This window comes from Mytilus edulis, chromosome 4, assembly GCF_963676685.1.
Source record: "Mytilus edulis chromosome 4, xbMytEdul2.2, whole genome shotgun sequence".
Classification (NCBI taxonomy): domain Eukaryota; kingdom Metazoa; phylum Mollusca; class Bivalvia; order Mytilida; family Mytilidae; genus Mytilus; species Mytilus edulis.
Genome location: NC_092347.1, coordinates 75,298,020 through 75,315,884, shown reverse-complemented (window position 1 = coordinate 75,315,884; position 17,865 = coordinate 75,298,020). Strand labels below are relative to the sequence as shown.

The following is a 17,865-nucleotide window of genomic DNA, read 5'->3' as shown; positions in this document are numbered from 1 at the left end:
TTTGATGAAAATCAAAATTGATATGAAAAAGTTACAAAAAGAATTTAAGTGTGCTGTCTTATTTTTGTCCGAAATTGCATATCCTAGCCTTTTTTTTTTACCTAGATCAATTTAATTCTAGGCTCAATTTAAGCACTAAATCATCGTTGTAACCAGATGCTCCGCAGGGCGAAGGTTTATACGACCGCAGAGGTCGAACCCTGAACAGTTGGGGCAAGTATGGACACAACATTTAAGCTTGATTTTCTGGCTCAGTCATTATCACTATCTTAGTCAATACCACTGTCCTGTGGGCAGTCCATATATCACGATAATGACCAGTTTTTCAAGAACTATTATATAAATGTACACTCCCTTTGAAGAAATAATCGAACATCACCATAACGAATAGGCAATTACCAAAGGAAAAGAAAATATGTAATCGTTATCTATCTTGGATGAGCCTTTTTGTCGTACTTTTTTGTATGAAAACTGATAATTTCTATCTTATAAGAAGCTATAAAAAGTCATATACGCCTCGAGTTTGAGTTATTACATTTTTTTCATTAAAATGTTTGGGTTTGAGAGCGTACATGATGGAGATGTAACGATATGGCTATCATCTTATCATTTATTGTACATGTTTAGAGACTCCGCCGATCTTATCCTGATTGACAATATTAACAGTTACACAGTTACACGTGCTCAAAGTTCATTGTTCTATATTTAATACTGCAAGGATTTTATAACGTGTGCAGTCATATATCATAAAGTCCTAAAATAAACATGTATCAAGAATGGTTTAACACTAGTGATTTTTGGGGGCCTTTATAGCTTTCTGTTTGGTGTTGAAGACAGTACTTTGACTTATAATAGTTTATTTTTACTTTTACAAATTGTGACTTGGATGGAGAATTGTCTCGTTAGTTTTCATACCGCATCTTCTTATATTTATCAATTTTATAGAATAACTCAATTGACCTCTGACAATGGCAATATAACATGGTGTCAGATGTAAGCACGACTTCAAAATAGTTAATACTGTTTGTATGGAAAACTTGTTGCATATATGCATCAAGATCATTGACAGATGCCGCAAGCAGATATGCCACGATAGAAAGGGGATTGCTTAGTGTGCTATTTGGATTGGAAAGATTTAACGATCGTATGTACGGTAAATACATTAATGTTAAATCTGACAATAAACAGTTAGAGATGATCATGATGTGCTCCGATGCGACGACAGAGGATGTTTTTGAGGTTACAAACATACGATTTCTCACTGAAGTATTTACAAGGAAATGATGTAATAGTTCCAGACATGTTATTGCGAACGTCGATAAAAATCAACACAAATAAGGAAGTCGCAAATGATACATAGTGTTTCGTGATCATGGTCATAAGAAATACATCAGTGTCTGATAGAAATGTAGAACAAATAACGGAAGAAACTTCAAAGGATGATACATTGACCAGGTTAATAAAAGACGGCTGGTAAGATGAGAAAATGATGTTCTCAGTGAAGTTTATGAATACTGGAATTTCGGGGTAAATTATTCAACGTAAACGGAATTATCCTTAAACTAGAAAACATAATTGTTTCAGTTCAGCGAGTATGAGAAAGAATATGCTCAACAAACTACACGAAGGACATTTGGGAATAGAAAAAACTAGCAAGACCTTCTATCTTTTTTTCCAGGAATCAATGCACAGATTAATTATTTCATTTCAAAATACAGTTCGTGCTTAGAAAGCAGAAAATCAAACCCAAAAGAGCCGATGTCAGAAAGTGAAACTCCAGAACTACCTTGGATGACAGTTGGATAACAGTTGGAACTGATATTTTTTAATCGGAACTGCGAAATTTAAGAACATACGTGCGTCGTGTGTAATAATGCAGATAAAATCTGTTTTTGCGAGACTCATTATACTATCAAAAAATTGTAACCAAGCCTAAACAGGTCTGAAACGAACGTCTATTGCTATGTTAAAATATAGAAATAGGCCGTTGGAAATCTTAACTCAACTATTCCGAAAATTAAAAACCGTTTGAAACCAAAATGCGGTAATTTGAAGAACACGCAAAGGAAAATGAAACAATAAGTATTATGCATCTATCCCATTGAACTAGATATAAAGGATACAACAGATAGAGTTGAGTCGGCCTCATATCTTGACTTACATCTAGAAATTGATAATGAGGGTCGATTGAAAACAAAACTTTACGACAAAAGAGATGCTTTTAGCTTTCCAATTGTGAACTTTCCATTTCTAAGTAGCAACATTCCAGCAGCACCTGCATACGGTGTATATATCTCCCAATTGAAACGATATTCCCGTGCTTACATTTCATATCATGATTTTCTTGATAGAGGGTTGTTGCTCGCAAGGAAGCTATTAAATCAAGAGTTCCAAATGGTGAAGTTGAAATCATCTCTTCGTAAATTTTACGGACGCCATCACGAGTTGGTTGACCATTATGGAATAAACGTTTCACAAATGATATCGGATATGTTCCTGACGTCGTAACTACAATCCCCTCCCCTTTCATAAATTTGACCTACCGAATTAGACTATTTACCGGATTTGATATCTCATAAGCAACACGACGGGTGCAACATGCGGAGTAGGATCTGCTTACCCTTCCGGAGCACCTGAGATCACCCCTACTTTTTGTTGGGGTTCGTGTTGTTTATTCCTTAGTTTTCTATGTTGTGTAATGTGAACCATTGTTTGTCTGTTTGTCCTTTTCATTTTTAGCCATTGCGTTGTCAGTTTATTTTCGATTTATGAGTTTGACTGTCCCTCTGGTATCTCTTGTCCCTCTTTTAATCAAAAAACAATATTACGATAAAAATTCTAAATTATTACCGGAACTTCAACCTAATGACACTTTACGATTCCAGCACAATCTGAAAGGAAAATGGGAACAAGGAACTGTTGTAAGAACTAATAACATCTGAAGTCATACGTCATTGAAACACCAGAAGGACAGGTTTTCAAACGAAACAGAAAACAGTTTTTGGTGGGGTTCGTGTTGTTTATTCCTTAGATTTCTATGTTGTGTAATGTGAACTATTGTTTGTATGTTTGTCCTTTTCATTTTTAGCCACGGCGTTGTCAGCTTATTTTCGATTTATGAGTTTGACTGTCCCTCTGGTATCTGTTGTCCCTCTTCTAATCAAAAAACCATATTACGATAAAAATTCGAAATTATTACCGGAACTTCAACCTAATGACACTTTACGATTCCAGCACAATCTGAAAGGAAAATGGGAACAAGGAACTGTTATTAGAACTAATAGCATCCGAACTCATACGTCATTGAAACACCAGAAGGACAAATTTGCAAACGAAACAGAAAACATTTATTGGAAACAAAAGAAAACAAAATCGAACAAACATCTCTAAAAGAAGCAAATGAAAACAATCACAACGATTTTGACAATATAACTGATAAACAATCTTATGAACCATCGTTTGTTAGAAGAAGTGAAAGCTCATTCCCAAAACCTTCTCGATTATCGTTTAACGTAATTATCTCGCTCCTCGGTCAAGTAATAATGTTATCCGGATAGATGTATCAGCTATCTAACCAATCTAAATTATTCACGGTTAATGAATTATTAAGTGAATACGGATAACTCTCTTTCTATGCGGAATGGAATAAAAAGATACTAGCATCTCAAAACCATCTCTGATAGCATCAACCATAATATATAAATATCAATATCTACTCAATATTGTATATTACTATTAAGTCTGTTATTACGAAAATAACAAAGGTTTCATATTCGAAAAAAAAATAATTGTATATGAGTTGACTGATATTCTTATGTCAAAATTATTAACAATATCATTTTTACAAAATACTTTTCAATAAATACTGTGTTGTTTTGCTGTGCCTGTGTGAACTATTGGACCTTCAGTGATTGTGCGAGTCATAGGACATACATAGCCTACGTTAGTAATTCAGGCGAAGTGACCTTACCATTCTGGAAATTTTCATTCTAAAATATTTGACCAACCCGAGTAGTCAATTGATTATTGTAGCTAGGATAACAGTAGTTGAATATGTATATGGTCAACTCTATCCCTTTTCATTTGTGTGTCTTATTTTCATTTTCTATATTATTATATTGCTTTGTTTAACAACAAACTATAGTATTTATTATATTCTGAATATTGAGATCTAGGTCCGACCACGGTGTTATTTAGCCTCTCAAAACAACTTATAAACAAGATCATGTGCAATGTGACCAGCATCATTGATTCAAATAGCTAAGAAATGAATTGATAAGAAATCTTTCGGGTTTTTGGTATTGCAATACATTTCATTCATTGCACCACCTTTAGCGGATGCCCATACACACTATGAATACCAATTCTTTTCATACAAAACTAATGAGACATAAATTTTGCATTTTTTTGTTTGTTGATTTTTAAAGATATCAAACATCGTCTTGTATTAAATTGTTTAGGTTATTTATCTAAAACCAAATTGCTATTAGTTTGAGGACACGTTTTTGGAGCAAGTTTTGTGTTGTTATGTTAGAAATGTCCATAAACTATGAATAATAACGGACAAAAGGCAGACAACAAAATAAATGTATAATATGCAATTAAAATCATATTTGATATATAGGCACAGAGTGATAATAAGTTATACAAAATCTAAATACTTTTAATTGAATTAGTAATATGTGCACTTACTACAAATTCTTTTTTTAATGTACAAATGTGAAAAAGGCCACAATTAAAACATCAAACTGAACAATATAAATACAGCATTGAATTGAACCATTTACACAATCTATTGTAAACATATAAAATTAAAATCCTGGTACCTTTGATAACTATTGACATACTATGGTAATTTAGGGGTTTTCGTCTTTCATTTTAGCTTATGTGCTACAATGTATGTCTATATGCCTGTTTATGTTTCGTTGATATATATGACGTGGTTTTGTTCTTATAAATCCCGTCATTGTGTTATTACAGTATGGTAATTTTTTTATTCTTGTCCTTTTTTTTTTTGGCTTATGTGATTTGTCTATATGCCATTTTGTGCTTCCTTGCTATATATTTATTTTTGTAGTGATTTAGATTATAACGCAGTTGTGACTGCTGTCCCCCTATTTTTGATATGTTTACCTACTATGTTTGTGTGTTTTTTCACACATCATTGTCAATATGATGGAATTTAATGCGACTCTCAGACAATTGAGAGGTTTAGCTAGTTATAAAACTAAGTTCAATCTAGCATTTTCTACATAAGAAAATGCCTTTACCAAGTCAGGAATATGACTTCTTATCCATTGGTTTGTGTTTGAGCTTTTAATTTTGCCATTTGATTAAGGACTTGCCATTTTGAATTTTACTTGGAGTTCAGTATTTTTGTGATTTTACTTTTTGGTAGTATTTATCGTAAATATCTGCATTCTTGAGATCTCGTTGCAAATAACTGAACACAATTAGAATATATTTTCGAATATTGGATGAAGTAAGTACCAGAAATAATAACGTATTATGCGGTTTGTACGGGAGTTTTTCAACTTCAGTCCTCGTTTACAACATCTTTTAAAAAGGTTTTTTTTTCAGCTGGTGATTTGTTAAATCATAAGTTTATAATATATTTTAGTATTCGAAAATGATATTGGCAAGTCTCCATGCTTTTGTTTTCTTGTTTTATAAATTGTAGTCTGATCCGGTTTGTTAATTTGTATTACGTTCTAGATCGATTAGTAATACCAGGAAAAAATTAAAAGATTCACTTTACATCATGCTGATGAAAGATATCTGTTAAATGTGTAAGATTCGGATGTGCGATGGCGAAACTGAAGAGAAGATGTCGCAATGAAATGCGATGGTTTTCATCGAAGTGCTAGGGATCGTTTGCTCATTTGCGCTTGTCGATATTACGTTTGATTGCTAGTTTAAAATATACAAATGTTGAAGTATTATTGGAATTTCAATTAGGAAAAGAAAAAAAAACAAAACAAAAAAAAAAAAACATTCAAAACGTACATTTCGAGAGACAATTCATCGCAAATTTAATTTGAATGAAACCTATATAAAATGTAAATAATGTTAATAAGCGCCTCATGATTATGAAAAAGCAAATAAATCTTGGTAAAGACGTAAGACATTTTCAGGTAAATGAAGGTGGAGAAAATCACAATAAAGAAAAATGTAAGCATAAGTTATATGCAAAAAGAAGGTAAAAGATATTGCTGGTTCGTTTTGCCAATCAAGTTTCAAATATCAACATCTTTCATAGTAATCCACAACATTGGTAATTATTTCCACCTGTTGACTTGTTTTGAATAGGGAACATGAATTATCAGTCGCTAGACTAAATCCAAGACATCCTTCGGTTTGTCTGCAGAATAATGAACATCTTGTATGGGACATGTGTTGTACAATGTTTTCGAATCTATCGAGAGGTTCTTTATTCGGCTGTCTACAGTATGTTCCTATAAAATATTTGAAATATTCAGCTTTGTCCGAATAATCACAACGTCTTTGAAAGCATTTGCGAAAGAAAACGTACATGTTGTATATCTAAACAAATAAAATCTTCTTCAGGGCATCACATACATTTAGATTAATACCTTTCTCATAGTAACAATATTCATACAGCAATGAAATTAATGGCTGGTTCTTTAAGTCGTGTTTTCTATTTTACTTAATCGATTTATAGATTAATTTTTTCGAAATAATTCATCTATAAATCTATTAAGTAAATAAAGGCAACAGTAGTATACCGCTGTTCAAACTCATAAATCCATGGACAAAAAACAAAATCGGGGTAACAAACTAAAACTGACAGAAACGCATAAATATAAGAGGAGAACAACGACACAACACTACAATGTAACTGTCACACACAGAAACGGACCAATCATCAGACAAAATCCCACGAGAATAACAAATATAACATCAAAACCAAATACATGAATTTGGGATAGACAAGTACCGTGACACGTCTTATCGCAATGTCAATTTACACTCAAAAATAAGAGAAAACAAACGACGCAACGTTAATTGTAACACACACAGAAACGAACTATAATATAACAATGGCCATATTCCTGACTTGGTACAGGACATTTTTAAAGGAAAAAATGGTGGGTTGAACCTGGTTTTGTGGCATGCCAAACCTCGCACTTTAATGGCAATGTTAAATATAACATAGAAATGACAACATAATATTACAGGACTACAATACAAATAAATAGGAAAACGTATTAGACAAAGAAGCACATGATTAATGAATAACAAAAAGCATCAGGTTTAAAATTTAATATGCCAAAAACGCGCCTCGTCCACACAAGACTCACCAGTGACGCCCAGATATAAAAGATCGAAAGCGAAAAAAAGTACAAAGTTGTACAGCACTGAAGATTAAAAGTTGAAAAAGGTTGTGTCAAATACGGCTAAGTTTGTATGCTTGGGATAAGAACATCCTAATTATTTAGAACAATTAATGCTATTGCAAACAGTAAATTTTATCAAATGACTATAACAGATATACATAATGAAACTGAAGTATTAACTCATTACATAAAACAAACACGAATACATAATGAATGACCAACACAGAATAGACACACCCGACTCAGTCCAGGCCTCAACGCAGTAAATTATGAAAATGACGTCACATACGACGGTGAAAAGGCATTAAAACTTACGTCACATACGATGGTGAAAAGGCATTAAAAATTTGAACATAAGATATTTCTGAAACAGCAGAAAAATTACGTCACATATGAAAAACTATATCTCAAAAGTAAGATAGAATTAGGATTGATTAAAGATTTGAATAGAACTAAATACTGATATTGCATTTAAACACAATGCATATTGCAATACTTATTAATAGCAATTAACTATATGTATATGTGCAGTTTGTTATGAATCCAACTTCAAACTTAAATTATCGTACAGATTATGTTGACCAAAATTAAATCTAATAAATGACGGCGGTGATTTATTTTTGTTTCCATAACACATACATATAATAGAAATGACGTCAACACATTTGACAAAATCCGATGAGAATTACAAATATAACATTAAACATTTAAACTAAATACATGAGTTTGGGATAGACAAGTACCGTAACACGTCTTAAAATAGAAAACACGACTTAAAGAACCAGCCATTAATTTCATTGCTGTATGAATATTGTTACTATGAGAAAGGTATTAATCTAAATTTATGTGATGCCCTGAAGAAGATTTTATTTGTTTAGATATACAACATGTACGTTTTCTTTTGCAACTGCTTTCAAAGATGTGTCTTAAAAGACTCATCAGCTGTAACGCTGAGTAAAATTATTTTGAAGGTTATTAACTGTTTTTCCCAAGACTGAAATGTTTCATATAAACTGATCAAAGATACCATAAATGAAATTATGTACGCAAGACGTGCGATTTGTCTTAAAAGACTCAGCTGTAACGCCTTAATCACTATAGTTAAAAAGTATAACAGATATACCCAAAGACAATACGTAGAGTTCATGTCTGTCTCCGAAAATTACCTTTAGTTTCTGTTGTCTTTTTTTTCATGATGTTGGCTTTTTCTTGCCTGCTGATGAGTAATGATTCTTGTTTATGTATCTCTTGTCTCTTTTTATATTTTTACTTATCAGTTTAAAAAGGTTACTGATTAATGATGTACTTAGGTGAAATAAAAAAAATCTAGAATTTAAAGTTGAGACTTTAAGTCGGAAGAGAAATAAGGACAACATAAGTTGCACTTTAAGTTTAAAATGAGAGAGACGACGGATTTTGCAATTGTTGTCATCGCATGTTGTGCATTTCTCATGTCATATGGGATAAATTGTGCTCAATGTTTAGATTTCTCTGTATTTTTTTTTTTATTCTATATTATTTCGTTATAGCTATTACGTTGTTTGACTGTTTTTAGCTTGCCCTCATATAAAATTATAAGCCCTCTTATTTTGTATATATAAAAGAAGATGTGGTATAATTGCCAATGAGACAACTGTCCACAAGAGATAAAAATGACACAGACATTAACAACTATATGATCATATTGTTTTCTATCCGAACATTCTTAAACAAGTAAAATTGAGAACTCATTTTCTTTCATTTACGGCGATATCCCCCCTAATGCAAATACGCAAATTTATCTTACCTCCGATACATTTCTAGGAATATGATTGGTTAAAAGCGTCCGCGTGGAGACCGTGTATATTCCATATTAGGTAAGTAGGGAGGCGGGTCTTATTTCATACACAATTTGTAGTGGTGTTACGTCCCTTCATAAAAAAACAAAACGGTCCTGAGAAATTTCTTAAAGGTTTCAATTTCGAAATTTCACACGTTAGATAGTCGTTAAGATAAATTCGTATAGTGTGCTAGTGACGTAATACAGTATATATGGGGTCAGTAAATTCCTTATATACCGTATTAGGTCACTAACACACTATATAACTAATAATAATCTGACTGATTTTGGTATCAAAGGAATAATAACAAATTCAACAGGATGAACGTATATTTAAAACATACCCGTATTAGGTGTCTCGTCAATGTAAACCTCTACTTCACACAAAGTTAAGCAATCCCCTTCAATATTATATCCGTAATCTTTGTAGATCTTAACATATCGTCCATGAAGGTTTCTATTGCAGGTAGCACTGAATATACCTGGAACTAATCCTGGGTGGTAGAAACATAGCTGCCCTGATTCTTGATCGAAATATGACCAACTGGCTATTGTTGGAGCATACACATAAATGTATATATCAGACAAACGATCGCCTGTAATGATGGATCATTAAAAGAACTTTCATGTCTTAATATTAATCAGACGAAGGATTTGAAATCATATCTTCTTAAAAAGAACCATGAATTCAAGTCAAAGATTGTTTTTCAATGCCATATGGTTTGAAGTTAAGAACAGTGATTTAGAATTAGTACAATTTTAAACAGTAACGTTTACAAAATGAAAATAAATATAGAACCGATATTTGGTGTAAAATGGCTTAATATTGAATTAGCAGTTTAATTAGATTAAGCTTACTTTCAGTTAGTGCAAGCGTCTATTTTTTTGTCAACTGTTTTTCCGACATAAAGTAATATATTTGAACTGATTTTTATGCAACCTCTTTTATATACCCTCTTTAGTATTTATATTAAAGTAAGACGACCAGTTTCTGTCTTTTGTTGTTTTGTTTTCGTTTGATTGCTAACGAATTGACAAACACCAGAAATATCTTATTGAAGATTCTAACAGGTAGTTGTGGGTTTCAATCAAAGTGTATTTACTTTAAATGCTTATCGAAGAAAACATGTTCATCAATTTGAACGCCGTATATGTGAACATAGGCTTCTGTCTTAAATAACTTTAAAGAACATTTTTTTTCTATCAAAAATATATATTTAATAAATATTTTCTTTCTGAAGTCATAGCTTAGCAATCTAGACAAAAAGGCAACTGATGAAAGTCATTACAGTTGCCCTTAGTGAAGAAGGTGAGTACCATTCTAGAACACATGAGATGACATTCGATTTTGGGATTAGTTCCTATTAGCCAATCTTCATTCATCTATAATATGTAGTGTATTTTTTTCACTTGTTTGTCGTCACGCCTTTTTTTTTAAATAAATCCATGACGTTGTCAATTTTTTTTTACTTAGGAGTATCATTGGGTTCTTATGTCTCCTTTTAGCCTTTACATTCTAGTAACGGTAGATCAAGGGTCTTTCGCCATCTTGTAAAATAGCGATTTCATGATGTGGGCAAATTTCGAGAGAAGAATGAAAGTAATCTGTAAAACTTTTCAACAAAATAAAGAACATTTTGTTTGTCATAATATTTTTACAGCTGATTCTTCCAAATACAGATTATTTTGTGTTTGGTTCAATTTTTCTAACTTTGCCATATAAGGAGAGATTGCTCTGATAATGTTAACTTGTAAATGAAATTTACCTATTTGTTTTGTTACAAAAAAAACTTTTTATTTTCCGAAAAAAACATTATAAGCGCTATCTTCTCAAATTATATAATAATTTTTCGTGTATCTATAATGAGTTTATAATTGGCAAAAGGTCGGTTAAACGACGATAAATTACTTTTAACTTATCATGAGGAACGAGTTTTGTCCGGTATAGAACCAGTCTTTGATTGATAAGGTAGAAAATAAAATTAAAATTGAAACACAAAATTTTTAATCATATTCTATTCCTGGCTTTCTAATACATTAACCTAAAACCTAACTGTTTGTGTCATACATGTGGAGTGCTACCTAAAGGATATTATTGTGTAATAACAGAATAAAATCGGTAATTTGTAAATGGACTATTGAACGAAAATTTAGTATTATCCTCCATACGCAACAATAATAACATTTTGTAAATTTACCACTTTTAAATAATAAAAGACTGGACAAAAAAGACGGAAGATAAAGGTACTCTGTTAATTTTTTTTAGAAATTAAAGTCGAACGAAGATTGTTTACAGTATCAATGCAAACTGCATTTTTCGGGAAAAGGTAATACCACTCGTTGTCCTATAACCCAAACATTTAAGTATTAATTACTTATTAATTCACAATACTCCTGTCAAGTGGTAGTTGATTACTTATAATTTTATTATCACAGGTAGAAATATAGAATTCAAAAGCAATGATGAGCATTTCCGTCAAATTATCATGTCAAAGTCACTTAGACTCAAAACCTTTTCTTTGTGATTACGATTCATATATAAATGCTAAACTCCGGCAAATATCTCTCAACTGTAAAATTTCATAAAGAAGATAACAAAATATTTTTTGAATAAGGTAAAGTTCACTAGAAAAATATCATTTATCTTACATACTTACTACAACAGTCTAGTCTGTTGAAGATCGTGACACTGTTGATAGAATACTCCTGTCCAAGATCCACTGCCCACCAGTAGTTCAATTCATTAACCATTGTATGGGTGCAAAATAGTTGTATATATGGTATTTCTAAACTTTGGTGTTTGTTACCATCATTTGCAAGAGATGAAACACCTGGTATTCCTTTTTCGTAATGCGTTGAACTCTGTCGACTTTCTTTATTAAGGGCAACGTTTTCTCTTAATCCTGAAAGATTTTGTCATAAACGTTAGAGAAGCAGAAATGAAAGACAGCCAAAGATACCAAAGTGACATTCAAATAAAGTTGAGAATGGAAATGGGGAATGTGTCAAAGAGACAACAACCCGACCAAATAAAAAACAACAGCAGAAGGTCACCAACAGGTCTTCAATGTAGCGAGAAATTCCCGCACCCGGAGGCGTCCTTCAGCTGGCCCCTAAACAAATATATACTAGTTCAGTGATAATGAACGCCATACTAATTTCCAAATTGTACACAAGAAACTAATATAAAAATAATACAAGACTAACAAAGGCCAGAGGCTCCTGACTTGGGACAGGCGCAAAAATGCGGCGGGGTTAAACATGTTTGTGAGATCTCAACCCTCCCCCTGTACCTCTAACCAATGTAGAAAAATAAACGCATAACAATACGCACATTAAAATTCAGTTCAAAAGAAGTCCGAGTCTGATGTCAGAAGATGTAACCAAAGAAAATAAACAAAATGACAATAATACATAAATAACAACAGACTACTAGCAGTTAACTGACATGCCAGCTCCAGACTTCAATTAAACTGACTGAAAGATTATGATTTCATCATATGAACATCAGGCACAATCCTTCCCGTAGGATTATCTATTATCACTGAAATAGTACACATTTTTGTTAAGGGGCCAGCTGTAGCATGTCTCCGATGTGGGATTTTCTCGCTGTGTTGAGGACCCGTTGATGGTATTAGGATGTTTTCTTACATTTGGCCCGGTTTTTATCTATTCGACACATTCCCCATTTCCATTCTTAATTTTATCATAAGTAGACAATAAACTGATGGTTCAATGTTCCTACGGTATTTTTAGCCACTCTCTTCTTCGTTTTGGATAAAATTACTGACTCTTGTATAAAAGTATAACAGCAAAGGGAATTGAGGAATATATTGTCGCTATTCTGTTATAAAATATAACTCATCCTAGTAAAGCACGAAAAAAAGGAATAACAAAAGGATATTAACTACAATATCAAGCTTTTTTTCTCTGTCTGACAGTTTTACCTACCTTGACAAAGAATAAAGTTAGTCAAAAGTAAAATTACGTATTCTTGCATTTATTCTGAGATATCCATCCGCTTGTTGTTGACCTTTATCTTACTAAAAACATAGAATACATATATCATATCATTATGTAATGCTGTAGAAATATGATGCGCACGCATATATATGTTTCACATTTTGAATAAAGGAAAGGTTTGTTCCAATGTCTGGCTCAAAAACTTATATTTGAGATATTGATTCAAGGTATTCTTTTGTTAATATAAATCCTTCAATAACACTTTCGTATGTATCGGTCAACAAATTCGTTATTAGACCCTCAAAACTTATGTTAAGTAATGTCTGTCGTTGCTCGTTTTTGTGTAAAAAGAACACCCTTGCAAATGAAGTCTACAAAGTGTTGTTATATATAAATATAACATGCGTTAAAATGGTTTGTTTCAGTTACGAATCAAAATGCAATCATATCTGAACTATTTAAGAACTTAATCTACCTAAATCAAATCTAAACATCGAAAAACGTCTCCTGAAAAATGTAATGTTAGTTGTTATGAATTCAAGTACTGTTCAATATTCAACAAACATGTACAAATGATAAAATACCACATTTGATTCAACATCTCACTTATCATATATTGCATCTTTTATAAATAAAATGTAAAACAGTCTTTGCATTCAAAACACAATTAAACGGAAATATCACTATTTAAAGTACATATAATAAATCATTCGAATCATAGATAACGTTTTCGAGATATGACGTCACCAATAATGAAAAAATTACGTTATATATTTCGATATACAGAAAAGGATCATTTCATAATCAGTTGCCTGCAATTCTAGTTTGAATTCATACGTATATGTTGATTTTTTGTCATTTATACACTATATGTTATAATTTCGTCCAGGCCATACAGATGTAAAAAAAAGACGTTTCATAATAAAAAAAAATCTATTCTTTGAAAATAGTGACGTAACTGAGAAACACATCCATACAGAAAATAAACGACAAGTGTACTCTACATAAGAAGATCACCATCACCAAAAGGCAATTAGCAAATGAAAAGAACCTAATTATCTTCTTAATCTATCTTTGATGAGCTTTTTTGTCAGACATTTTTTAGTATGATCTCTGATTATATTTTCAATTTAAAAGGAAACTCGGTAAAATATGAAATAAGGAACTCTTCGAGTATTGAGGTATTAATGTATTAAATTAATTTTTGGGCGCGAGCGTTCATAATTGAGGTGACTCATTAGGCAGTTCCGAAAAAGTAATAGCTGAAAGGAGGGCGAGTATGAATTTAACGACAAGAGAGAATGTTTCGCTTCCAAAATGTGAAACTTTCCTTTTAAAGAAGCAACAAACGAGAATAGTGTGCATACTGAGTACGTATCTTCTTACGTTTACCATAAATAACTATTTTTGAAAACTTGTCTTTAATTTTAAAGTAACACATATCTCGAAGCTCCATACTTTTATTTGAGTATTAACTCGTTTATCAGTTTTTGGCACAATTTTTTTGAACTTTTGGTTCTCGATGCTGTTCGACTTTGTACTTGTTTCGGCTTTCAAACTTTTGTATCTGGGCGTCACTAGAAAGTCTTGTGTGGACAAAATGCACTTCTGGCGTATTAAAATTTTAAACTTGTTGCCTTTTGTTAGCTTTTTTTCGTGTGTTTCTTTGTCAATTATGTTCTCCTATTTATTTATATTGTAGTCCTGTAATGTTGTGTTGTCATTTTATTGTTATATTGCACATGGTCATAAAAGAGGGAAGTTTGGCATGCCACAAAACCAGGTTCAACACACCATTTTTTTCTTAAAAAATGTCCTGTACCAAGTCAGGAATATGGCCATTGTTATATTATAGTTCGTTTCTGTGTGTGTTACATTTTAACGTGGCGTTTCCGTTGTGTCGTTTGTTTTCTCTTATTTTTGAGTGTGAATTCACATTACTATAAGACGTGTCACGGTACTTATCTATCCCAAATTCATGTATTTGGTTTTGATGTTATATTTGTTATTCTCATAGGATTTTGTTCCCCTCTTATATTTTATGCGTTTCCCTCAGTTGTAGTTTGTTACCCCGATTTTGTTTTTTGTCCATGGATTAATGAGTTTTGAACAGCGGTATACTACTGTTGTCTTTATTTATCAGATTCCAAAACAAAGTACATGTTTTTCCTACGAAAATGACAGGAAAACTAGGTTTTTAATCTACCTAAACTACAAACTTTTCTAGAGTTCTATATTATTGTTGGAGTGGCAATAGTTGGGATCAAGGAGCCGAACTGTGTAAAAATACAACATTACATGAAACATAACTGACTAAAAATTTCCCAGACTTCCTCAAAAAAAGATATTGTAGTTAATAGTACATACAGCATATTATCTTGCATTATACTAACTCATAATGTTTTTGTTAACGTAAACTACAAAACAATCATTTTATCTTCTAGCTGTTTCCGAAACAGAGAAATTGAATGTTGTTTAAATGATGATTATAACTTAGGGTAAAACGCCTTTTTCTCAATACATAACAATAAATTCATGTAACGTTGTTGGCTTACGTTTTTTTTCATGCATATCCGATATAAATCAAATGCATTTGTACACGCATGTAGTAAGTTATAAAGATTGGTAAAGTGGATTAGAATATTTAAAATCGCATACCATAAAAAAATTTAGACTTTTGTTCAGGGGTCAATATATCATTGTGCACAAGTAATTCACTAGACCTGATTGAAATGATTTGATATCCTATATCCATGTTTCCATGTATATCCGATATAAATCAAATGCATTTGTACACGCATGTCGTAAGTTATAAAGATTGGTAAAGTGGATTAGAATATTTAAAATCGCATACCATAAAATAAAATAGACTTTTGTTCAGTCGTCAATATATCATTGTGTACAAGTAATTCACTAGACCTGGTTGAAATGATATGATATCCTATATCCAATTGAAACATAATCTACTAGATTGCATTCGTTTATACGTTGAACTCGTGCTGTTTCTGATTAAAAGAACCTTCACTTATGACCACATGATTTGGAAAAACTAGATAATGGGCCGGGCAGTAGTTTGGTTACTAATGAAGTTTATAAGATTCTAACTTTAGTTTACATTTTTTTTTATCTGCTTTCAATTAGATATCAACTTGAATGGATAATGGACCATTCTTCCCCACCCCCCAAAAAACGAACTTGACATTTAGCACATATTTTTGTTTGACGTTATCTTTAAGTGTGTTGAACAACTTGCACCATTGTATGCAATGTATTTCTTTTATAACAAAGATATTGTTGCAAAAAAAAGTTTGAAAGAGCACTACGCCCTATTTGCAATGGCAGAAATTTCCCTTAAAATTACTTCTTCTCTTGAGAATTTTTTTTTTTTAATTTATTTATTGTTAACAGTTATCAAAAACAGGAATACAACCATAATGTTTCATTTGCTGGTACTGCCCGACTTATAGATACGTCACCCAATGATAAATATTTGTATTCAGATTTACTAAAGAAATATAAAAAAAAATACAAATCACGGCATTAAAATACACAATAGGCCTTACCTGCATATTATCAGTTATCAGCAAATATTAATATTTTTAAGAGATGTAAAAGATACCAAGGAAGCGTTTTTGTTTTCCTTAGTGTCTCGACAAACAGACGATTGATTTTTAGTCTTTTAAAATGGTACAATAAAATATTGATGAGATATTTTTGCTTTCGATTCAAAAAGACACTTGGAATAATCTTTTCAGTTTCAAGGGGCACTAGCTACATGATATATAAAAAATCTAAAGTTTGATTTTTTTCTGTTCAATTAATAATGAAAGTGAAATAGTGAAATAACAATTCGCTTTTTGCAGGCAATTTTGTCAAATTACGCTAAGAAACATTGATAATTAGTTATTCACTTGCAAGTGAATGAGTCGACCTCTTTAAATCCGTATTCATGTGAACTTCAATTTAACCCCTAACTAGAGATTGACAACGCATGCATTGCACGTGTACTGGTTATTTAAATATCTCACGAAACATGTTTCCTCCCGCTGTTTTTTGCGCCTGTCCAAAGTTAAAAACCTCTGGCCTTATTTAGTCTTATGAGTGATCTGCAACGACAGTTCCAGGCTTACGGAGGAAGAACCTTATTGTGAATAACTATTTAAAAACAGTCTGTTATACTGCGTATGGCGTCAACCACGCTTATAATATTGAATTTCTGTTTTTATTTCTTTTTTGTACTACAAATATGAGGAGTAGGTCCAGTAAGGCCCCGTTTTTTGCCCCGATATATGGCAGTTTTACAAAATTGTTAAAATGTAAACTTTATTTATTGGAAAGTAGAATGCTTCTGCTACATGAATATGGGCTGTTTTTGACAATACAATAAAATTGAAAATGGAAATGGGGAATGTGCCAAGAAGACAACCCGACCATAGAAAAAAACAACAGCAGAAGGTCACTGCACATATATCGGGTACTAGCATCATTAAGTCATGATAAATTACTGAAATCTTCACAATTTGAGCATTTTTGTTAAATTTTAGACGGTTTCCGTCTTAAATAAAAGTGGCCGCATTCGTATTCATTCTTAATATTGAAATGTAAGTTGTATTTGATGATAATACATAACATATATAAAGGTTGAGGATGAACACGGATGCGGCCACTTTCATTTTTGACAAAAACTATATGAAAAGTGTCATTTTTTGCCATATTTGATAGATT

At 31.9% G+C, this 17,865-nt stretch overlaps 1 protein-coding gene across 1 annotated transcript; it reads right to left on the bottom strand.

Annotated features, from left to right (window-relative positions):
- Positions 1–4,693: 4,693 nt before the first annotated feature.
- On the bottom strand, positions 4,694–13,222 carry LOC139520535 (fucolectin-like). Its single transcript, XM_071313253.1, has 4 exons — positions 13,129–13,222; positions 11,835–12,080; positions 9,522–9,773; positions 4,694–6,455 (listed from the first exon to the last, which is right to left on the bottom strand). Exons 1-4 carry the CDS (start codon positions 13,175–13,177, stop codon positions 6,244–6,246), a joined length of 759 nt encoding a protein of 252 aa, XP_071169354.1. The 5' UTR covers positions 13,178–13,222; the 3' UTR covers positions 4,694–6,243.
- Positions 13,223–17,865: the final 4,643 nt, after the last annotated feature.

Bases quoted from the DNA above. Each gene is read 5' to 3' on its own strand.
- LOC139520535 (XM_071313253.1), bottom strand. From the start codon at position 13,177: ATGCAAGAATACGTAATTTTACTTTTGACTAACTTTATTCTTTGTCAA. The intron at 12,081-13,128 runs GTAGGTAAAACT...AAAATCTTTCAG, and splicing joins TAACTTTATTCTTTGTCAAG to GATTAAGAGAAAACGTTGCC. The intron at 6,456-9,521 runs GTATGTTTTAAA...AATATTTTATAG, and splicing joins TGACGAGACACCTAATACGG to GAACATACTGTAGACAGCCG.